General features: G+C 35.8%; 3 protein-coding genes across 7 annotated transcripts; 1 reads left to right on the top strand and 2 right to left on the bottom strand.

The window, feature by feature from the left end:
* Positions 1-731: 731 nt before the first annotated feature.
* Positions 732-6,519, bottom strand: LOC124840063 (Sec23/Sec24 protein transport family protein). Of its 4 annotated transcripts, XM_047316048.2 has the most exons (7): positions 6,335-6,519; positions 6,168-6,232; positions 5,499-5,990; positions 3,553-5,373; positions 1,476-1,592; positions 1,320-1,391; positions 732-1,186 (listed from the first exon to the last, which is right to left on the bottom strand). In XM_047316048.2, the coding sequence occupies exons 3-7, from the start codon at positions 5,970-5,972 to the stop codon at positions 1,049-1,051; spliced, it is 2,622 nt and encodes an 873-aa protein (XP_047172004.1). In that variant the 5' UTR covers positions 5,973-5,990; positions 6,168-6,232; positions 6,335-6,519; the 3' UTR covers positions 732-1,048. The 4 variants fall into 4 exon arrangements, with proteins under 4 accessions (XP_047172004.1, XP_047172003.1, XP_087972479.1 ...); XM_047316047.2 differs by having other exon boundaries at positions 5,499-6,232; XM_088116353.1 differs by lacking the exon at positions 6,335-6,519 and having other exon boundaries at positions 6,168-6,324.
* Positions 6,520-14,068: 7,549 nt separating this feature from the next.
* Positions 14,069-17,549, top strand: LOC124840062 (NEFA-interacting nuclear protein). Of its 2 annotated transcripts, XM_088114941.1 has the most exons (8): positions 14,069-14,252; positions 14,382-14,456; positions 14,590-14,647; positions 14,912-14,967; positions 15,238-15,300; positions 15,489-15,557; positions 16,184-16,331; positions 17,410-17,549. In XM_088114941.1, exons 1-8 carry the CDS (start codon positions 14,196-14,198, stop codon positions 17,418-17,420), a joined length of 537 nt encoding a protein of 178 aa, XP_087971067.1. In that variant the 5' UTR covers positions 14,069-14,195; the 3' UTR covers positions 17,421-17,549. The 2 variants fall into 2 exon arrangements, with proteins under 2 accessions (XP_087971067.1, XP_047172002.1); XM_047316046.2 differs by lacking the exon at positions 17,410-17,549 and having other exon boundaries at positions 16,184-16,488.
* LOC124840060 (ABC transporter B family member 11-like) lies at positions 16,975-22,647 on the bottom strand. The gene is made up of 12 exons (XM_047316043.2): positions 22,159-22,647; positions 21,975-22,029; positions 21,683-21,858; positions 21,357-21,578; positions 21,008-21,246; positions 20,396-20,921; positions 20,021-20,294; positions 18,876-19,735; positions 18,511-18,777; positions 18,175-18,438; positions 17,779-18,072; positions 16,975-17,623 (listed from the first exon to the last, which is right to left on the bottom strand). Exons 1-12 carry the CDS (start codon positions 22,471-22,473, stop codon positions 17,267-17,269), a joined length of 3,849 nt encoding a protein of 1,282 aa, XP_047171999.2. The 5' UTR covers positions 22,474-22,647; the 3' UTR covers positions 16,975-17,266.
* Between the last annotated feature and the right edge of the window lie 1,179 nt (positions 22,648-23,826).

Genomic DNA, 23,826 nt, shown 5'->3' with positions numbered 1-23,826 from the left:
GAAAGTTATTATTAGGTTGTAACTTTCTGACCCTTTAACATGAAAATAAAAACTGTTTAAACAAAACATATAAATTTACTGGGAGTATAAGATACCAAAAAAAATCTTACAAGTTTTTACTAAACGTGAACTGATTGTAATTTGAAGATAAAGTTATCTATTTTTTTCTACTCAAATTTTATTCAAACATACTCATAGTCATTAAAAAAACAATACATGATCGAGAAGGCGCAATGACAAAAAATTAGTTAAAATACTGTTTACACACTAAAACATGCTTCTTGAAAAACAACAAGAAATAGCAATTGCAAAACATTAAAAAGAACATTAGAAGAAACTATTAAGAAAGTTATAAGTAATATCTAAGAAAAATTGAGTTTCATTTGAATCATACTGTCAAATTATCAATAAAACTGATCTCATAATTAACATCGTTGTTATTGTATCACCTGCCTAGCATCACACAATAAGCAATTTCTACAAAATTTCTTAAATTCATTAAACCAAATTACAATTCTAAACATCATCCTCCTGTGTGCCCGTGTTAGTGATCAGTCACCAACATAAATTCTCCAAATGCAGAATAAAATTTCAAAATAAAATTAATCCTAAGACGTATTTCACTCATGTTCCATAGTTAAAACTAAAATCAACTGTACATCTAAAACAATCGGGTGAAAGAAAAACATTCCAAAAACGGAGATTGAAGAATACACTTGGCAATCGGCAGGTGGTATAAATATAAATAACGAGAAATCCTTTTATTGCTCTATGGTAACATCTTAACCGTAAATTGTGAGAAAAAAAAATCTCTACCACAGTCATCCCTCACCCCTGCCCCAAACCAAAAAAAAAAAATTCTTTGGAGGTTTCTTGGAAGTGAACAAAATGAATGGGAGGAGGCACTGAAGCGAGAGTCTTGGGGAGACATCTGCAAGATCACATTGTGTTCCCCAAATCGTGCAAACAAACTTGGCTTCACCAACTTAACAAAGAATAACCAACGAGTTGAAAGATGCAGCGCCAAAGACCCTTTAGATCTCCATCATCAGCTTGGTTGAGGTGGCACCACTTTCAAGCTTCGCATCCATTCACAAAAACTAGGATCATCGAAATGAACAAAACTGGCTTTCAGCTTTGTACGCTGTTCTGATGTCAACGACCTCAGTTGTGGGAATCTTGCCTCCTGCAAAAAATAAATAGATACAATTTGAGATTTGGAGCAATATTGAAATGTCGTTGACTGTTTTTGAACAAAATCATTTTTCCAACAATTTATTTGGTCTCAGAATTAAGAATAAAGTGCTAGTACTGTTTACCTGCTCATAAGGAGGATCCTTGTGCGCTGGGATGAGACGAGAGACAAAATACCGAGCCTGGGAGCTACCCTCCTGTTTCAAATGTAAACTGATTGTTATAGTTTGTCTTATAAGAAGAATATGAAACTGGGTGTGGTGTGCATAAAGAAAATTAACCTTAAATGCAAGGATGCGAGGAGCTGGAAAACGGCACTCAGTCAGCTCTTCTGCCAATGTCCTACATGCGGCTAGAGCAGCAGCACTTCTTCCTTCATCAGCTGCAAGTTCGGCACCCTAGGATCCATCCAACAATATTTAGAAAAAAGTATATATATTACGATAATACAAACAGTACAAGAAAATAAAAATTCTAAACAGGGAAAGAATCTGGAGACAAGGCAAACAAAATTGTCAGATATGAACTGCAAAATAATTCATTAGTACAAATATTATATTCATAATCCAAAATAATTCATTAGTAGAAATATTATACTCATAATCACAGATTATAGGATCGATATATTTTGGGTTGATTAATTTTATCAATTTCAGTTTCAATATCCACGGTTTTAACTACAACAGTGTTGCCCGCATGGTCTTCAGTATGCAATTGAAGTTGTACTTGCCCTAGAGACACTTTTGCTGATGAGGCATTGTTTAATGTCTTCTCTAATCATCCATGTTACTGAAGTCAACAAAAAAGGGTTCCTCAAATCAAATTCCAGGGACAAGGAAATATTACTGGTTCACCAGGTGAAGCATGAAACTAATGGGAAAAGGTGGGACATGTGGTTGGGGAGATAGGATTCTTTTATACAGAGAAAGAGAAAAGTGGAGGGGGAGATAGGATTCTTTTATACAGAGAAAGAGAGGAGTGGAGGGGGAGGTATGCAATCAGTCATTGACGACAATTCAGCTTTAGGCTTGGGAAAGGAAATAGAAGGTTCCACTAGTATTTCCTGTTAATTCCTATTATGTTTTGGATACTTGGGTATCTCATTTTGTTACAGTTGAAATTAGGAAGACCAAAACTAAATTTTGGTAAAACTAAAGAAGACCAAATGTGTAATTTAGACCAAAGTAAAACGAACATCTTTAAATGGGCTTTAAATATAGGGTATGTTTCAACAACAAACCCATTCAGGCATCCAAAAGATGAATAATTATAGACCCCAGCTATAAACTACCCTCGATGGCTAAAGAGGACTCTCCCCCCTTCTGTTACAGTACAAATAACTAAATCCTTAATTTTGAGGGAACAAAGACCGTGAGGATAAACAAGCAACACCAGCATACCCATAATAATTGCCAACACAGCACATTTTTTAATATAATCCAGATCACAAAAAGATCCAAATAAACAACCAACTATATAATAAAGAGGAGTGTAAACAACAAACTCCTAACACTATCTACAATTAGTTAAAATTTATTAGAAACTATAGAATCATGAGAATGAGACTCACTAAACAAGTGGAACCATAAATTTTGAAATTTTCAATAAATTTCAGTAAAAAGTAGAGAAAATGTGTTCAAAATGTGTCAGAGGGCGTCTTGCTAGCATTTCTCGTGTGATAAAGTTAAATGTGACTTAAAACATAACACTCAATTCCAACAGTAAATCTTTAGTCCAAATGCTTAAAACAAAAAAATGCATTTATCATAAAAGAATTCAAAGTCAGACAAGTTAACAACATGCAAGGAAGAAATTTTAGTGATGGGAACATCGAGCATTTATCATAAAAAAAAAATCAAAATCAGAAGAATTAACAAAAATTGAGGAAGGAATTTCAATGTTGGTAACCCATTCCATAATTGTCTAAAACAGTTATGCACCATCTTAGTCAAGAGATTTAAATTAAAAGAACGTTTCCTTTTCCCAAGTTTGGGTTACCAGTTGTCACACCCTTGGCTAGCCATCTCGCCACCAGCCTCAAGCTGCTGTTGGCAACAGTGGCCCTATAGCAGAGGAAAATGGAGAAAAACAAGACAGGAAAGGAAGATAATAAAAAATAAACTAAGAAAAACAATGGACAGATAATCTATGTGGCTTGGTGCAATTGCATCACTCGCCATTGCACATCATTAACATGAATCAAATTTGAAAACAGCATGAGTAACTTAATGGCTGAGGTAAGTGCCATAACAACCTACCCACCCCCAACACACACACAAAGGATAGAGTCTACAAGTAAATGCTTCACATCTTCAACTAAAAATATATCAGCCTAGAAAAGGGAAATAGGAGGCATACCAACCAAATGAAGACATCAGTGCCATGGTCAAGTACAACAGCCGCATCAGACTGCATAGCAAGATCATATGCTGGTAGCTCCTCAAAAGTTCCCCCCTCCCTGTGCATTAAACAACGGGGAGCTACCATTCTGAGTGATAGATCAAAGGATGCATTCAGAAACAAATTCCTCAGCACAGACCTCTCATCTTCATGGCCAATAATGCTTCCCAAGAGTGGTCCTCTCCTGAGATGGAAAAGGAGCTCTGGTAAGAGAGCAAGCTCCTTCGGGAAGCTGTGAAGTTTTGACTTGGGTAATTGGGAACCAAATTTTAGAGCAATATCCTTGATTCTTTCATCTATTGTTGTTCGCATATCAATTGCATCAGAATGGTTTATGGCTCGTAACAGGGTTCTTTTTGCAATGAGGACAGAGGCCACTTCGTCCTGAACACTCTCAAGATATGCCGAAATACTATCTACGGTTGGCAACCTCACAGTAATGACTCTCGACACATCAGCTTGATACACATTTGAATATTGAATTGCAAATTGGAAAAAGACAAAATCACTTTTAATATCTCCTTCAGTTTCCATGGAGAGAGAGAAACTTTGGGTTTCCTCAACACTTAGCATTTGAATATAAAGGGCAGTATCATTTTTAAATGTTTCATGGGTATCGACATGTGACTCTTCCCCTGGGCCGATGACTTGAGTAATGACAATATTATCTGATGTACGCAACTCTAACAAACCATGAGAGCCCGCTGATCTGGCAGATGCCCTTTGCAAATTAACACCAAAAGCTTCCCCAAAATCATCATGGAGAACAAAAACTCCACCTGATGCTTTTGCAAGAGGATGTAAGATCGGCACTCTTACAGGGCATGTTCCAGCACATAAAACATCAATTATAGTATTGTGCCGATGAGCCTCACGACCAAGATTTTCCATCCACTTAATTGCAGTCTTTTCCCTGTAAGGATAATTAGGATGACTAAAAGAATGAGGGACAGATCCAGGCCCATAAGTGTTCGGTCCACCAGCACAGACAATAATTCTACTATTTCCCCCTGACCTTTTGACCACCCCCCTGGACAGATCGGCAGATGGGCCCTGAATAATAGCAAGAGCAACCTCAACTGCAGTTCCTAAGCATCGGTCACGAGAAGCTTCTGGTATATTTAACTTGTATGCCCTCAATGATGAAAAAATAGAATGTGCTACAGCCAGTGAAGCATGCATTGGTGACAAGTATATGCCAGTACCATAAATTAAAGCTTTCAAAGATTCCTGACTTGGTGATTTCTCCCCAGGCAGCACATCAGCAGATGCCATTGACTCTTCTGAAAGGTCATACACTGAAACAGTCCGACCATATAGTACAATTCCTAATCTCGTTGTTGGCGGGAGGGAGTCAACAAAAGCATGCAAAGAACTCTGTAGATGGTGTAGATGAGGTTCATCTAAACATTCATCTATAACAAGAACAATTGGTGCAGACATTCTAGAATCAGAAACTGGAACAAAACCGGGTCTCTTGTTCTCATTTTGAGCATAATCAAACATGGTTGAAGATAATTCCAGAAATCTGCGTAGATCTTCCTTGCTATGTGCAATGTACTCCCCATCACTTCCATTCAATTTCCTACATATAACACACTGCCACTGGCCTGATCCAAGTAATATGTTGCAATATATATTTGCATAAGCACCACAGCTTTGGCAACGATGAGGATCACGCTGTATTACCTGGGGGCCCATTGAAACCTCCCTCCCAGGAGAGACCAATGCCCCAAAACCCAAACTGGGCACATTAGCTTGTTTCTTCTGTTTCAGTACCTACTTAGCAAATAGAACAGAAAAGTTAATATCTACTAAAAAAATTGAGAATAATGAATGGTAATGCCTTGTAAAATTTTATACCTTGACTATGAATTAAAATAAACCAGAATATACATATATACCTTACGAGCTGAAAAAAGAACAAATGATGACTCTCCAACGGGAACATTGTCGTCTATACTATCGGAAACTTGATGCTGCAACTCAAACGATCCATTTGAAAATTGCAGTGGCGATGATGACGTTGACGTTGGCAAAGAAGAAACTGAAGAAAATGCAAGAGGCTGAGGCGATGCAGGCGATGTTCGAAAAGGAACCGCAGCTGGACGGACAGGCGACGTAAAAACCGGCGGCCCAGGAGGGGTGCTCAAGTGAGGAACAGAACTGCCAGTGGTAACCCCATTGGCTGGTGATACAACGTTAGGGGTTTTAACTGAACGGGAAGAAGCTTGATCTTGCTGTGAGGGCAGTTTTGGTGGAGGAAAACCAGGTGGTGACGGTACAAAATTACGAGGGGGCGGAATGGGATTCTTCTCAGGGGTTGCACTCTCTCTCTCAGGGGTGAACCCAACATTAGGTTGTGTTGGGTTAGCCATTGAAAATCAAGGAGGCCACTAACAAGAAACAGACACAGGTACAATATCAAGAAGCAGACTTCAAAAAATATACTGTGCTAAAGCCAGAATTGAATTGAAAAAAATCAATACAACCAAGAAAACACACAGACCCTAATCAAGATTCTTATTCCACTCACAGGACAATAATAATTCCCCAACTAAATTCTACCTAACCTGCTCAGATACTCAACCAAAGGGTACCCAGTAACCATCCATCATCAGCTGGTCGTAGATCCCCTCTGCAGAGGAACAACCAGATCCCAAATTCAAGAAATGAGTTAGGGTTTGAATGGAGATCAAGATTTGGTGTGATAGGACTAAAGAAAGTGGGATTTGCGTACCTGAGAGAGAGACGGTAAATGTTGGGGGAATGAGAGAAGAATTAATGACGAAAGGGGCAAGAATCGAAATTGTTGACTTTTGGGCACTCTTCTTGCTAATTCCGAGTCCCGCGAGTGGGGATTAAGAAAAACGCTGTTCATTGTGTTATAAAGTCATGTCCCCTTGTTCGTAATTGGATTTGGGTTGGGACGGTTGGCGTTTGAGATTTTTCACACGCGAAAAAAAAAAAAAAAAAACAGCAACGCTTAGTACGCAGTGAAACCTCGGTTTTTCATCTTACGTGTTCCTTTCCTTGTTGGCACATTGCTATTCGCTTACCTACGACAACTCCACCACAAGGACTTGCTCACACCTTCAACGGTGGAACACACCTTAAGTATGTCACTACTCCTGTACCACAATGAAGCACGTGCTGAAAGGGATTAAAAATGGTATCACTCATCAAATTAAAAAACTTAATATTTTAAAAATGTAAACATCATAAAAACATGAAGAATATATATTATATTTCGATAAAAACATGTAAACATTCTCAAAATATTTTTTTTACATGTAAACATTCTCAATATATATAAAGGTTAGTTAGATTTATTTAGTTCAATAAGGGTTAAATATGGTTTTAGTCTCTCACACGATTTTGGGTTTAGTCCCTACTCGAAATTTTGATTGCTTTTAGTCCTCATAGTTTTGAAACTATTATAAATAGTCCCTTTGGATGGCTTTAACTTTGTTTGACGTGGCTAACGGCCAGCCCACGTCTGATATCAGGTATGAGTTTATTCTCTGTCACGTTTTCTTTTCTTTTTATTCCAAATTTGCACACAAGCCCCTAATTTCTTCAATGTTTACACTTCAGAAGGAACACCGCAATTAGGGTTCAGAAGTAACACTGCAATTAGGATTCAGAAGGAAAATCGCAGTGAGATTAAGTCATTGGCAGTCATCTCGCAACGTACAGAAACACAGAAGGTGAAACCCAAATCGTCGTTGAACCTCCAACGCAAGGCCGCCACCACCTAGCCTCCATGCCGCCACAAAAACTCTAAGCCAACCACCGTCATCTCCTTCAAATCGCGTTGTCATCGTCGAGAGAGAAAACTAGAGCCACCAGATGGCGGTTTCATCTTCACCAGACCACCTCGTGCAAGCCAACGCGTCAACCTCCAAAAACTTGCAAAAATCAAACTAATAAGCCAGAGACACAAAAAACCCATCACGAAGGCACTATCTTCATTCTCGCAAGTCATCAACCTCCAGACCTAAGAGAGATTTGCGCAGCAACTCGCGCCAACTAAGCGCCTCCATAGCAATTATGCTCCGCAGTGAAGCAAGTCGGGCTCCATCAGAGAGCAACCACTAGTAAAAAAACAGCTTTAGAACGCGTCTAATATGCCTCGGTTTTGGCACACCCGGTGCCTATACGTGATACCGCCTCGGTCCTTTGTAGAATTGGTGTCTAAAGGGTATACGACTTCGGTCTACAAGGAAACCGAGGCATAAAAGTCTTTGATACGACCTCGGTTAGTTAGAGCTGGTACGAAAATACGATACGACCTCGGTTTTGAATGAAACCGAGGCATATATAATTATTTTGAATTTTTTTAAAGATGTTTAGGCATCGGGTTTGTGTAGAACCGCTGTAGTAGCTCACATACGGCTTCGGTTTTCTATGAAACCGAGGTAAAAGCGAACTGGACCAAAGCCATTTACAGTTATGTCTTCCACCCTCGTTTTTGAGAGTTTCTCTTCCACCAGCCCTTCTTTCTCTTCGACCAGAGCAAAAGCGAACTGCTGCAAGACGATGCGATTCTCTCTCGCTGCCATCCAACCCCTGCTCGCGCTTCCCCGCCACTGCTCCCTCACCGCCGCGGCCTCCCCGTTGTTGCCTTACTGTCGTCGATCCACTACAGATCCGCTCCAGATCTGCTTCGTCCAGATCCACCGCCAACTTCGTCCAACCCTCACCGCCAACTTCGTCCAGATCTGCTTCGTCCAGATCTGCTTCGTCCAGATCTGCTTCGTCCAGATCCACCGCCAGCTTCGTCCAACCCTCACCGCCAGCTTCGTCCAGATCTGCTCCAGATCCACTACAGATCCGCTCCAGATTCACTCCAGATCCGCTCCAAATCCGGTCCAGATCCACTCTCAGATGCAACGGTTGAGTTCGCCACGTCGATATTTTTGTTTTTCCGGCAGCCGCCGCCGATGGGAACGTTGCGGAGAGCGCCACCTTTGGTCCAGTAGCGACGACACGTCTTGCAAAAGTGGCGGGGTTGAGTGAGGTTGTAGTTGTTGCAGTAGCAGAACTTGGTGTTGGATGAATCGCATCGCGGCCCCCTTTGGTTTTGATTTTCCGATGTGGGAGTAGTGGTGGTGGTGGTAGGAGTAGTTGTTGTGGTGGTGGATGTGAAGGTAACATTATTAGTTGAGGAAGAGGAAGAGAAGAGGGAGATAGTGGTGTTTGGCGGCGGGTGGTCTGTGAGAAAGACGGTGGTGTTTGGCGGCGTGTTGGTGTTTGACAGCTTGAGAAAGACGAGACGACGGCGGCTTGATGGAAAACCAGGAAGAGGATACTGCCTCGGTTCAAAGGAACCGAGTTCTATACTTATATTGTTTTGCCTCGGTTCACAGCAACCGAGGCATAAAACTACAGATCTTTAATCTCGTCTGGATATGCTTCGGGTCAATAACCGGTGTCTATAAGCTAAAAGAACCGGTGCCATAACGTCTGACTGCACTAGTGAACCCACTCTCGTGTTCTTTCCATGACGGTGTAGGCGCAACTTCTTTCATGGTGCTCAATTCAAAACCCTAATTTTGGGTAAAGGGTGAACTGGCATGTGGCATGGTTTCACGGGACAGACTCACATGAGTCAACCCTACACCTAGCTGGTCGAACAGGGGCTATTATGCAATTTTGAAAAGAAGTTAGAGGTTGAAGTGTAAACATTGAAGAAATTATGGGCTTTTGTACAAATTTGGAATAAAAAGAAAAGAAAACATGGCAGAGAATAAACTCATACTTGGCATTAGACGTGGGTTGATCGTTAGCCACGTCAAATAAAAGTTAACGTCATCCAAAATTATGACTATTTATAATAGTTTCAAAACTATGAGGACTAAAAACAATCAAAATTTCAATTAGGGACTAAATCCAAAATTGTATGATAGTTAAGAGACTTAAAATATATTTAACCCTAAAAATAATTATTGATTACATGAAAACATTCTCAAAATATTTTTTTACACAAAATTGAATACATTTTTATAGTGAAAACATCACGGTCGGTTTTGTCCAAAAGTTCAAATATTAACATTTTTATATAGTTTTATTAATTATCCACTAAGAAACAGTTATAAAATAATTAAATCGATAAAAAAATATCTTGTTAATTTCATTAACAATGTTTATTTAATATATAAAAATAAATATTTACTTCCATTATACTCCTTAAACCGCAAGTTGAAAATGAAAAATTAATTATAAGATTTTAAAAGATGAATAACTGTATTTAGAAAATTATTTTTGAGGAGTTTTTATTTATATGATAATTAATTAATTGAATAAAATCACTATTATGCAAGTTATAAAATATATTTTTACAAAGAATTGGATAAAATATAATTTAAAAACTTTGTTTGTGTTATCATTTTATTTGTTTGTATATAAACACAGAGTGAGAACATTTTGACTCGATTTACTATCTAAAGGTCGAAGACTTTTTAGTGTGGAATAAGAGATTAAGATTCGTATGTTGTTGTTGTAATATGAATTTACTTAAGTAAAAAGATAAATTATAGAGTGATTAAGAATATATAAGCACGTTAGGAAACCCTAAGAGTGGTTAATTCTGCAAATCCTAATTCAACAAGCAAGGTCCATCAAAAAAATATAAATAGCATTGTTCATTAGGTAAGTGAGTGATTTATTTATTATAATTTCATTTTTATTATCAATAACTAACTTGAGTGATAGAATAGTGAAAATAATAATTTAAAAGATTAGAAAAAAATAAATAAACTCTAGAATTATATAATATATCTTTATCTAGATAAAAAATTTATGACTTTATGAATATATCTTAGCCTAACAAAGCACTGTTAATTTAATTAAACCCTAAATAAAAGCTCATAACAAACTAAAACAAATAATATATAATATTTCATTTCCTTAACAACATACTTGACTGAAATAAATAGTTAAAGATTTTGGGAGATATGTAATTAAATTAAATTTGAAATTCTCAAGTTTAAATAAAAAAGTTATTTCAATAAGCAAAGAACACTCCGTTTAATATTTTTATTAAAATGAAAATAATCATTAGACAGAGTGAAGATGTGATTTTAGTATTTATCAGTTTGGACAAACTTGGTTTTAATCTATATTTTAAATCTAAGAATTAGAATTAAGAAGAATGAGAATTTAACTCTCCTTTTTCAGATCTTTAATAATACAAAATTGCTATAGTCAAATTTAAGCATTAAAAATTATTAGTTTTGCATGTGTTTAAAAGATAAAAAATTAATTCATCAATTTCAAAATGTAATAGATTGAAAATAATCTTTTGAAAAAAATACAATGTTAAAAATATATTCTTTTATTAATTAGATAATAAAATTCATTGACAGTAATAAAATCGAGATCAAGAGTGAGTGAGCCATTTTATTCAATTAATACCGATAATAAATTTTATATGAACTCCAAATTTAAACCATCAAAAAGGAATACTAAAGATACTTTGATCAAGTTTTAAAGAAACACATTTTCATCTAAATAGGTGTTGAATTGTATTTAACACAAAATATAAAAAATGAAAATAGATAAGATAGCATCCAATTTTAATAATATAAAACTAATAAAAATAACACATTTTATAATAATATATAAAGTAGATAATTTACTGATTAGATAATTATTATTACAATTATTTAAAGTTAGAATAAAGAAAGATAAAAAATATATAATTTCGAGAAAATTATGTCACAACAACAAGGAAACTTATAATAATTTTAAAAATTTTAGAAACAAGGAACGATAACTTACAAGAAAACTATAAGAACATCATGTTTCTATTGAGATATGTCAGCAGATTTTGTTTCTTTATTTACTCATACTAATAAAGATAATCATTCTAAAGGAATAAAAATATCATAAGAAAAAACAACAAAGTATAAACTAATTTATAAATAAACAATCATAAAATAAGTAGGCATATTTTCATCGTCATGCAACATGCTTTGAATAGTCATAGAGAAAAATAACATATAATTAATGACTCTACTAAACTTGATTATTTGGATACATACATAAACATCGGATTATTGAAGACATATACTTGTGATTATCTCTATTAATTTGCAAAAGTCATTGTCAATGGATTTCACCCTACAAGTCACAAGGTTAATCCCTTTCATATCTTAGGCCATTATTCTGCCTTCAGATTGAGACATCTTGCTACTCTTCACCACGTAGTTCATTTTATTTTATTTGAACATGAATGATTATTAAAGCATCACGATATATCCTTACTTAAATTCATACATCAATGCATATACTAAAGAAAACACAACAATACAATCTTCTTCATGAAATTCCTTAAATTATAAGAACAAATACTTTACTTCATCATACTTATTCCATACACTTAACTCATCACACCAAGACATACAAAATCGTTGTTCCTTAACCATTCACCATTCACAACTTCTATCATTGACATTTTACATCACACATTTCAAATAAAATGCACACACACACACACACTCTACACACTCCACACCACCCAAATGTTTCATATGTTTTAAATGAATCCCACATTAATGTGCATATCTCTCACAAATATTTAAAGATGCAAGATGACAACTTAACAATATAAGTACAAACTATTTGGGATTTTAGAAATAAGATTGTAGCATGTGAAAAACTTTTTTTTTTACATTCTAATTAAAGATGGTTGAATCAGAAATGCAATGCAAAAAGAATCAACCCAATTGGGTAATTTTAGAAAAAAGTATGTACCAAATAAGCAATAGAGGTGAAGTTGTCAACAACCTAAACTACATAAACCTAACATAAAAAAACTACTCTAACTATAGACTTTAATCAAATATTTCAATGGCAAAACAAAAAATCATATGTTCAAGACCTTCTGCATAAACTTCAACTAAATCTAACGGCTAACAAAACAAAAATCATAATTTTCCTAATATGACTTAGAGTTGGAAAATCCATCTAGTCCAACAAGAAAACGTCTCTGCCAAAATTAGTTTTTGCCCTCGCTCAACGAGATGTTTGCTCACCTAGTGAGTCTACACAATGCAAAAGCTCAACTTATGCAATTTGACAATACCAAGCCAACCTAAAAGTTCAATTCATGCTTCATAGAGTTTAATAACACCCAAATATCAAGTTTAAAAACTAATTCATCCAAATAAAACAATTTCACAGTTCCATATTTAAAGGGTGTATATACCTAATTTGACAACTTTCATATTCAACCAATTTTATATACATTTCAACCAACACATTTGAAGCAAAAACTACCTCTTGGGCTATAAATCACAATATAAATGCATAGTCAATCAATTAAAATGAAAATCACATGCAACGGCTAAAAGTTTAGCTTCCGTCACCTTTTAAACCGCTCTAGACAATTTTAGACCTAAAAATCACCTTTGAACTTACTAATGTTTGAACTCACCCTAAAGGCAATATAAAAATGATCAGACTAAACCCAATGAACCACAAATTAACAAAGAGTTGCATCAAAGACTCCAAGAACACATGCAACCCACAAAAGTTTACATGTAATACAAGAACAATTTAGGAATCAAAAGGGAAAAAATTTTACTTACTCAAATGATAAAATTGATTAGACGAAGGATTATTCGTAGTGAACGCAACACCGACTTCTGATAAAGAAAACTATGAAAATGAATGAGTTCTTAAATAAAGAATTTTGGAATTCTGAAAGAGATGTTACTTAGAGACTAATTATGGGGTTTTATTTTCTAAAACAATAGCTTTGTATTTTAAGAATGGAGTTTTACGTACAATGTCTTTAACAATATCAAAGTTAAAATCATAAGAACTCAAACAAGTATATTTCGGATTAGAATAATAATAAAGTAACACATTTTTATATTCATTGAACATATAATATAAGAGTGAAATAATTATAAAAGAATAAATTTTTGTATTTAAAAAAAGTAAAAAGTAAATAAAACTTAATAATATAAAAAATTTATGTGTGTCAAAAAATATTTTTCACTAAATAAAGTAACTTAATTCCTTTATATATGACTAAAAAAAATTGCATAAATAATTTTTTCTCAGAGGTAAACAATCGTTAAGTAAAAAAAATAATACGAAAAAAGTAAACTAAAATTGAACCATAAGAATAGACTAAATATAATTATTTTGTTGATGTTGATATGCTCTTTCAGTAGCAAATAATTGAATATATAATTATAATAAAGTCGTTGTTAAAACTTAATCTGATATATAAGTGCATCTCTTCAAGTGATTGCACAAATTAAGAGTATTCACTTCATCATTATTTATTAGTTATATGATGTATTTTTTCCATATGTTTTTATTGACAACCATGCCTCGAGTGGAAACTAAATAAATAATGGGCATATAGTCACCATTAATTAGTATTTTAAATTGTTTAATTTGGAATATCTTTCAAAGTGTTGATTTATACCATCAAAAGAAATATAAAGGGATCTTTCGAAATTTTCTGTGGAGGGGGGTGCGGAGGAAGTTTATGGCGGTGGAAAAAGAAATTCCCCGCTACTTACTTTCTTTTGCTCTTCGAAATTGAAGTTTGGTTGCAGTTCGCAAATCTTGGAGCCATGGAAGAAACCAGGGATCCTCCTATCAGGATTATGAAATTTGTCTCTGAAGAGCAAGTAAACCAACACTCTAAGTCTCAAACTCCTTCTTCAATCCCGAATACTCGAATTGTGCATGATAATTGAGGTTTTCATCAGCAATTATTGATTTATTGTATTGTTGTTCAATAAACTGTGTTGGAACAGTTGGATGAAGCGAAAAGAACAAGGGGTGAACGAGTTGAGGACGGCACTGCCCAGAGAGATAGACCTCTCTACGATGTTTGTTTTCTCATTTTTTGTTACGCAAAATTTGCATTGTAATTCTCAGGAAGGAATTGAGTTAGGGTTTTCTGAGAAAATGCGTAAAATTGATTGTGAGGGAATTACTCACTCACGAAGCTTTGAAGTGCAGATTCTGAAGGAGAACAAGGATAAAAAGGATGCAGAATTCAATGAAAGATTCAAGCACAGTGAGTATTCAACCATGTTATTTGGCCTTCACCTTTGGACTTAGGAGTACCAAGGAACTTTTTGCTTTTTATTTTTTACGGTAATTGATTTGATATTGTGTTGTAATGCGAACTGCCAAGGTAGTTTGTGAGAGGGAACCTGTTAATTCTTCCATGTTTATTTGGTGTTGGTCCTTTTGAGACAATCATAGTTTGTTTGAGTTATGTTATGTTCAGAGTTTTGTTGGTATCCTGGGTTGAATTTTACCTGTCTAATTATCACAGGACCACCTAAAGCTTTAGACGAAGACGAAACTGAGTTTCTTGATAATTATGAAGCAGTGAGTTCTGGGTCTCTCTTTGCAGCGTTTTGTTTCATGAATTTGTCCTCTCATGGGTCCTGGAAGTGTAAACCATACTATTTTAGATACGTGTGTTCTTTGCCTAAATGGTTGTAAGACTCCAGGCAAGATAACTATTTTATATAGTTTGGAAACGATATGACGACATTTAACATCATGAAGAACAAAAGAGATGCACGAACAAGTTGTAGCAAAGTTTATTCTAGTGGTTGTTCTTCTTTGTAATATCAATTTTCATCCGCCTTTCAGACAAGACGGGAATATGAACGACAAGTGGCAGACGAGGAAGCCCAACAAATCCGAAGCTTTCAGGTTAAGTCATTACAGTTACTGTATGAGAAAGTTGCTTTTATATTTATTTAAATTGAAAATGCAAGTTCCTAGTACTTTTTATTTGATTTTCTCTTTATATTAGACTTGCCCTTGCTTAAGTGTACTCATGTGCCTATTATTTGGTCAATGATTTTTCCAACCATATTGCTCTTGTATGTTGATTTCAGGCAGCAGTGGCAGCACAGTCCAACATTGTGCATGAAATTAAGGAAAAAAACCCTTTACCTGTCGTCCAGGTTGGTTGGTGACTTTCATTTGTTGCTACCATTTTTTGTGAGGGTTTGATGATTTAATATTATTTCATTTCCACGCACTAATGATGCAACTGATTTCCTGATGCCTACAATAACATTTTTGCACAATAATAGACCAATATTGAGCTCTCTCATATGCTGAATAAGATTTTTGAATGCTAGACTACTCGGGAGGGGATGACCTTGATAGATTGAAGAAGAAAAAATTAATAATATTAATAGAGGGACTTAATTGTAAAGTTTTAAAAAAAATGTGGGTTATATTTGCTCAAGAAGTTGTTGGGGGACACACTACTATAGTCGGATTAAAAGCTCAAGAACAAATATTGTCAGTTCTACTGTTTTTTGCTCGCCCATCCAAAATCTTTAGAAGCCATAATGTAATTGTTATGAAATCACGTTGGTAGCCTCTAGTCGTGTTTTACCTCGTCTAAGAGCTAGATTTGCTTCAATTTGTCCTTCAGATAATCCTTCAATTAGTAATCTTTGAAGTGGTGTTTGATGTATTAGTTTTATTGCAAAAATGCATGCAGTTTTTAACAAAAAATCATGCGTGTTGCAGCTGTTGCTATTTTTCATGTTTTTCACCACCCTGTTTTCTCTTGCAGGAACAAAAATCTGCTGTAAAGAAGAATCCAGCCTCTCGTCCATTAGGCATGATTATTAAAGTCAAACCCCAAGCTAAAAAAGCAAGATTGGATGAAGAAAATACTGAGGAAATTTCAAAAGCAGGAAACACTCCTCCGAATGATAAGAGTAAGTCTTTGGAACCAATACAGGCATTGAATGACGAAGCTAATAAGTCGCGTGAAATTGCCCTAACTGGCCTTGTTTCATACAGTGACGAAAGTGATGACGACTTGTAATTTGATACATATATTCAAAGAATTTTCGTGATTTCTATTACTTTTTATATGTGGCCTTTATTTTCCTTTTTATAGCCCTCATGCATATTTTTAGTACGGTGGAAACCACCACGTCTAGAGTGGCACCTAAAGCCTAGAAGGTTATCGTAATCACCTTGGAATTATTTATCAGCTGCATTCATTTCTTTCTTCTGATTATTTTACACTTCAAACAAAAATGTTTTGTAATTTTAATAACAAAAAAGGAAAAATGGGGGAAATATGATGTTTCTAATACAAGTGATATTGAATTCAGTTATTTTAATACGAGTGAAATTTAATTCAATTATTTTAATTGACGCTTTCTAGGCTATCTTGACAATAATAGATAAATTATTAATTGAAATATCTTTCTCTCAATGGTTGTATTATTTGTAAGTTTTAACACTGCAGAGATTAATAGGTGTGGTTGGAAAAATCAATAGATTTTTCAACTGAGAAATATTGAGACAAGACTACTTCACCACTGTAAACAGGCAAAATTTGATAGGCAGTTACCAAAATGACAAATTCACTTGTTTATCATGTATTATGTTCTACTAGTAAAAGTTGCCATATCTCCAACAAGCTGTGTTTACGTACAATTTGTACGTTTTTAACTTATTGGCTGTCTATTCATTCTTGTTCATTTGCACTAACAAAGAAAATGAATGGCTTTCTTCTATGGAAAGAGAAGCAATCAGATATTTGTGTCTACCACTTTTATTGAACTACACAAGACTAATGTGGAAAGAAGGAGAACTTTTTTGGAAAAGTGAAAGAAGAAAAACATTATGGCAAACAATATCATGGTGTAGTAGAACTTGTATGAAGTTGGACCAAGGAAGCATAAAACCCGTCCTTGATATTAAGTAGTGTTTCATGCCTTCCTTTTTCCACTATAACGCCATTTTTAACCACTGCAATCACATCTGCATTTTTTATTGTAGATAAACGATGAGCCACAACCACAGTGGTCCTGCTCACCATCACTTTATCTAAGGCATCTTGAACAACTCTCTCTGACTCAGCGTCCAGTGCACTTGTGGCCTCATCAAGTAGCAGAATCTTTGGACTTTTAATTATAGCACGTGCAATGGCCACCCTTTGCTTCTGCCCACCAGACAGTTGGATTCCCCTTTCTCCCACTACTGTATCATAACCCTTGTAATCGGAAAAACACAACACACATCTTAAACGCTAATCACGTCTGGCTATGTGAACAGTTCACTGAAGACGACAACACTAGAAATGAAACTTTAGTAGCTAAAAGACACAATGAGGCTAACCAAATACATAGTAATGGTGTTGGGTTTTACCTGTTGTAAACCACTAACAAAGCCATGTGCATTGGCCAATTTGGCAGCGGTTATGACTTCTGCTTCATTAGCATTGCCTTCCTTTCCATATGCGACATTGTCACGGATGGTGGCATTGAACAAGACTGGCTCTTGGCTTACAAGTCCCATCTGCTGCCTTAACCACTTGAGTTTTAAATTCTGAATTTCTACCCCATCAATTGTAATTTGACCAGAATCAGGATCATAAAATCTCTGTAACAAGGCAATCACCGTGGATTTTCCACTCCCACTTTCACCAACAATGGCCAAAGTCTGGAACATCAAACCATTAGTTGCAACATGCATTTTCAGATTCTTAGTGAAGCCAAATTGAGTTTAATATAACAACAAACAAATAGTATCATTAAGCTTTACCTTGCCCGAATGGATGGTCAAGTTTAAGTCTCGAAAAATTTGTATATCTGGCCTTGATGGATACCTAAAGCTTACATGACGAATCTGTATTTCTCCTTTTACACTATCCAGTGTGCTACCGACTTCATCACTAGGGTCTATCTTCGATTTCGTGTCAATTATTCTAAATATGGAAGCAGTTGCTATCTTGGCTTTGTTAGAATCAGGAGCAAGGGAGCTTGATTGGGAAATTCCAACAGATGACATAGTTAAAGCAAAGAAAACCTGTAAAATATTTCAAGAAAATGTAACATCTCCTCAATTAATGTTGGACAAGTGAGAAAAAGTTGTTAGTACCAGAAAAACATCTGTGAATGATGCCTTGCCAGCTTCCACAAGTCTGGTTCCAGCATAGAAATTGGTTGCATAGACACTGAAGAACAAGAAAAATGAAAGACCATAACTTGTTCCACTTATCAAGCCTTGTCTAATCCCTGCTTTCATGGGAACTTCACATTTTTTCCTGTATAGTTCCATAACTTTCTCCTCTGCACAGAAAGAAGCTACTGTTCGTATGCTTCCAACTGCATCATTAGCAACTTGGCTTGCTTCCTCATACATCATCTGCATAAATTTACAATACAATACTTAGACTCAGTTACAAAATCTAAATAAAGTAGTTATTTAGGTGGCATTGTATAAAACATGGAGAATTACTTCACCTTTGCATCTGTGCTGGATCCCTTCATGAATTTCATTTGGATATAGCCATTCATTCCAAAAAGGGGAACCAAAACAAGAACAATAAACGCCAATTGCCAGCTCGCAATGAAAGCAATAATCAAACCTGTCAATGCTGTCGCTATATTTTGAACCAATAATCCTAGAGCATCACCAACAAGGGCTCGCACTGATGCAGCATCTGCTGAGAGCCTTGCACCAATTGCACCACTAGAGTTCTCAGGCTCATCAAACCACCCAACTTCCATGTTTATCACCTTCTCAAAACAAATGAGCCTGATTCGTCGGATTAACTTACTGCCCGCCACAGAGAAAAAGTAACTTCTGGCTGGAATTGCTATTAAAGAAGCAATTCCAAGGATCACAAACATGAGTGCCCAAAACTTGGAATCACTTTTCATCTCAGGAAAAGGTTTAAAAAATGTTTTGATAATTCTGGAGAGCAATACGCCAAATATTGGATATATAACACCATTTGCTATTGCAGCTACACATCCAATCAGAAGCACTGGAATCTCTAACTTATTGAGGGAAGCAAGGCGCCAGAGTGAAATTTCTGGCGATTTTTCTCGAGGCTGTGAGTTTTCAAGGTCAGGATCAGGGATGCTAATTGCTGTAGGAAAACCAAATGAAACTGAAAAAGAGTGGCGGCTACTGTTCCCCACAGATGATCCTGATCTTCGAAATGACAGCCTTTGACTCAACTTTTTAAAGGATTCTGAGGAAATTTCCCTTTTGTTTTGGCTGTCTCTTGTTTCTTCTGATGCCTGGTTTCCTTCTTGTAAACGTATCAGTTGAGAGTATGCTCCCTCAGGATCCTTGGTTAATTCTTCGTGTCTCCCTGATTAATAAACACAAATTATAGCGAGAAATACAGAAAAACAAAAGTGTGATAATTTAAAACCCAATTTCTATCTGCAGCTTGGTCATGTTCTAGGATCGGTCTTGATACTAAAGGATTCCTTATATTTCTTCTATAATCATCCCTGTAGTAGTTATTACTTTGTTTCATATATATATGGTGATAATATCAATAATAAGATATTTAAAACTAAAGAGAGATTCAGAAAGGCAGAAACAATTTTTCAATGAAAGAAACCAAGTCTTGGCTAGACATGTTTCGTACCTTTTTCAATCATTTTCCCTCTATGAATTACTGCAATCATATCAGCATTTCTCACCGTGCTCAGGCGATGTGCGACAATGACAGTAGTTCTGTTGACCATAATCCTGTCTAGAGCTTCTTGCACTATTCTTTCTGACTCTGCGTCAAGTGCACTTGTTGCTTCATCTAAAAGTAAAATTCTTGGATCTTTTAGGATTGCTCTGGCAATGGCAATGCGCTGCTTCTGTCCACCGGATAATTGAGTTCCATTCTCACCAACCATTGTGTCCAATCCCTGAACCAAAAAGGTAAAAAAGGTAAATGTAACATATCAATTTGCAGGATCACAGATCATAAAATAACTTTGAAATAGTAGAAATGGCTAGAATCTAAAACCTGTGGCAGTTTGTCAATGAATTTAGCAGCATTTGCAAGTTCAGCTGCACCTCTTATCTCTTCAACTGTTGCTCCATCTTTTCCATACGCAATATTATCCTTAATGCTAGATGCAAATAACACTGGCTCCTGACTGACAAGGCCAATTTTTCCTCTGATCCACCTGAGCTCAAATTCTTTCACATTAGTGCCATCGATAAGAACTTCACCAGCCTGTGGATCGTAGAATCTTTCAATTAAACTGATAACTGTAGATTTCCCACTTCCACTTTGTCCTACTAAAGCTGCCGTAGTGCCACTAGCTATATGAAGAGAGAATCCATTGAATATCAACTCCTCAGGTCTGGCTGGATAGCTGAAATAAACATTCCTCAAATGGATTTCACCATGAATATCCTCTAGGTTTTTTCCATTTGGGTCATAAGCATCTATCACTGGCTTTCTCTCAATTGTCTGAAACATTTTATAAGCTGCCGCTTGACCTTCAGCAAAAGCGTTCATAGAAGGAGATGCCTGACCCAGAGACCTAGGACATATATACCAGTGTGAAATTTTATGCAAATGAGTTGAGGTATGCATGAAAATATAATATATAAAGGTGAATCTACTTACATGGAAGCATTTAACACAGCAACAAACACATTGACCACCGCACCCGCACCATATCCTCTTTCCATTATCATCTTTGCGCCAAACCATACAGACAAACCATAACCGCAGAACATAACGAACAAAACCATGCCGAAACCCACTCCACTTACTAAACCTTCATGAACTCCTGATTTATAAGCGTCAGCAAGAAATTTCTTGTAAGTAGACACTGCTTGCTTTTCCCCTGTAAAGGATGCAACCTGAAAGTATACACAGTTAAATAAAATAATGAATAAAATAGCACTGCCAGAGATAAGCATAATGAGAAGTTACAGAATTTCGTAGAAAAACTTCAGAATCAGCAACATACAGTTCTTATTGAACCTATTGTTTCTTCAACTACTTGTGAGGCTTTCGCATACGCGTTTTGGCCTCGGCTTGCCATCATTCCTATGATAAGGGCCATAGAAGCGGCAGCAGCAGCAACAAGTGGAACGACGGATGACATGACAACAGTTAGAAGCCATCCTTTGATAAATGCAATCACAAATCCCCCTAAAAAGGTTGCTACTAGCTGCAGAAATCTCCCAACCTATTTAAGCAATAAGGACTTCAGTAAACGACCACCATAAAAAAGAGCACTATGAAATCAACAAAATTTGAAGTGGCTTTTAAATAAGGACTTCAGACTAGTACCTTCTCACCCATAGCATCTTGTATGAGAACAGTGTCACCTGACATCCTCCCTATCACCTCTCCAGTGTTAGTTTCCTTGTCAAAGAAAGCAATATCCTGTCTTAGTATAGCTTTCAAATACAAGCCCCTTATCCTTGCAGCCTGTCTTTCCCCTGTGATCATCCAGCAAGTCACCTCTGAAAAACGAATATTGTTTTTTCAGCTCAGTGTCTTTTTTTTTTTTCATGTAAACAGATTATAAGTTATTGATGTAACAAAAACTGCAATGATCTTAATTACATAATATACTTACGGAGGAAAGCAGCTATACCAGTGCCTATTCCTAAGTACACAAATTTCAGGCAGACCTGCAATTTTGACAAGTGACCAAATCATGAGATATTATTAATAAACCCAAGGTAATTTATCTATACCAAGTTCATTTTAGTAGTAAGAATTGTTGTACACACTAAGTTGAGTTGGTTCAAAGATTTCACCTTGGAAACTTGTTTGACAACGTTGGGGCCAAACTGGTTATTGCCAAAGCTATCAATGAGTTCCCCGAAAATAAAAGCCATGAGAGGCATCCCAAGGCCATTTCCAATGGCTCCAATGGTGCCAACAACCATCAAAATGATGTCAGTGGAGTCTGCAAATAAGAACAGCCTGTGATATGGAACCCTTTCATCCTTTTGCTTTTGTTGTCTCTTTTCTTTCTTTTCCCCGTTTGTGGTGCTCTCTGGTGCCGTTCTCTCATCATGTTTAAGCTCTTCATCATGCAAAGCATTCCCCTGCCTCATCATATCAGACATCAGTGACTGCTTTACTCTCCACCTGTGGAACAAAGTTGTGATACAAAATGATCAACAACTCAGAAAGTTTAGCCACCCCAAAGGGTCCTATTACACCTCCAAGTCAAGAACAACAAACTCAGGTAAAAAGCTCAGTGAAAAGATTTTGTCGACCAAGTTCTTGTGCGGTTGTCCTTTTAAACCTTCACAATTAAACTCCGGGACCCAGTAGGATATTTTACAACAATTACGAAACTGTAAACACTGAAACTTAGAGCATCAAAAAGCAAATAGAAAAATTGCAATGCGTGTTTTCCGAAAGTGCGCCAAAGCGAAGGTTGATGAGACGTCCACGTCCATCCCATGAAAACTTGCAATGGGCCTATCCCACTGTATTTCATAACACGTCATTTTTTTAAGAAAATAACGTCTTGTGTTCATAAATACACATGAAAATTCCGCAAAACTACATTCCTCGTTGAAGTTGCTGATTTTCTTAGAACAGTTGAATGGTTCAGGCAGTTAAAAAAACTTCATTTCGTGACCAACCACCACAGGAAGAAAGAAAACAAAGGAAAAACAAGGAAACGACCATTCACCGGATAAAACTTAGATTATTAAGCTTTGTTTAGTGATTGATGTTCTTTCATCTCATAACATTAATAAATAGCACTCTCAAAATAATAACAATAATTTAATTGAGACGTGTTTAGGATAGTGAAATTAGATTATTCTAATATTTGATACATATGTATGATCATTTTTTTCCAATTATATATAATATAATTAATTAGCTATTATTACAATCGAAAATAAGTTTTTTTAAGCTGGTTTGTTAAAAGTTTGTGTTAAAATAAGTAATTTCATTAATAAAAAAATCAGCTTTTATAATTAAACTAAAACAAATAAATTGATAACAAAATAATTATAGTTAACAATTTTTCAGATTTATGAAGACAACTTATTTTTCAGTAAAAGGAGCATAAAATAGAACTTCTTCTAACATGTTCTTAGAAAATAATTTTTAAAATGAATTTTGTAAAGGCCATACTTAAGAAGTTTTTGAAATAATCGATAATACAGAACTTTCGCCGAGGAAGAAAATGATATCCTGAAAGGCCAGACTTGAAAAAAAAAAAGATTATCTTCGTTTGAATACCAGCAACGTTGCATGGCATATAAACTACTGTTAACATGAGAAATATCAAACCTGTGTACCAGAAGCAGAAACAAAACGAGGAGTTGTCAGATCATTGTTCATTCAACCAAAGAGAATGCAAAAAAACGAAAGAAAGCAGACAAATACAAAAAGAATAATTGCCTTTCCTTGTTGAAAAATATTGAAAATGGTACCCTCAAATCCAAAAGTCTGAA

The sequence above is a fragment of the Vigna umbellata genome, chromosome 5 (assembly GCF_029865625.1).
Source record: "Vigna umbellata cultivar VRB3 chromosome 5, Vumbellata_1.0, whole genome shotgun sequence".
NCBI classification, from domain to species: Eukaryota; Viridiplantae; Streptophyta; class Magnoliopsida; order Fabales; family Fabaceae; genus Vigna; species Vigna umbellata.
This window is presented reverse-complemented; position numbering and strand designations above follow the sequence as displayed.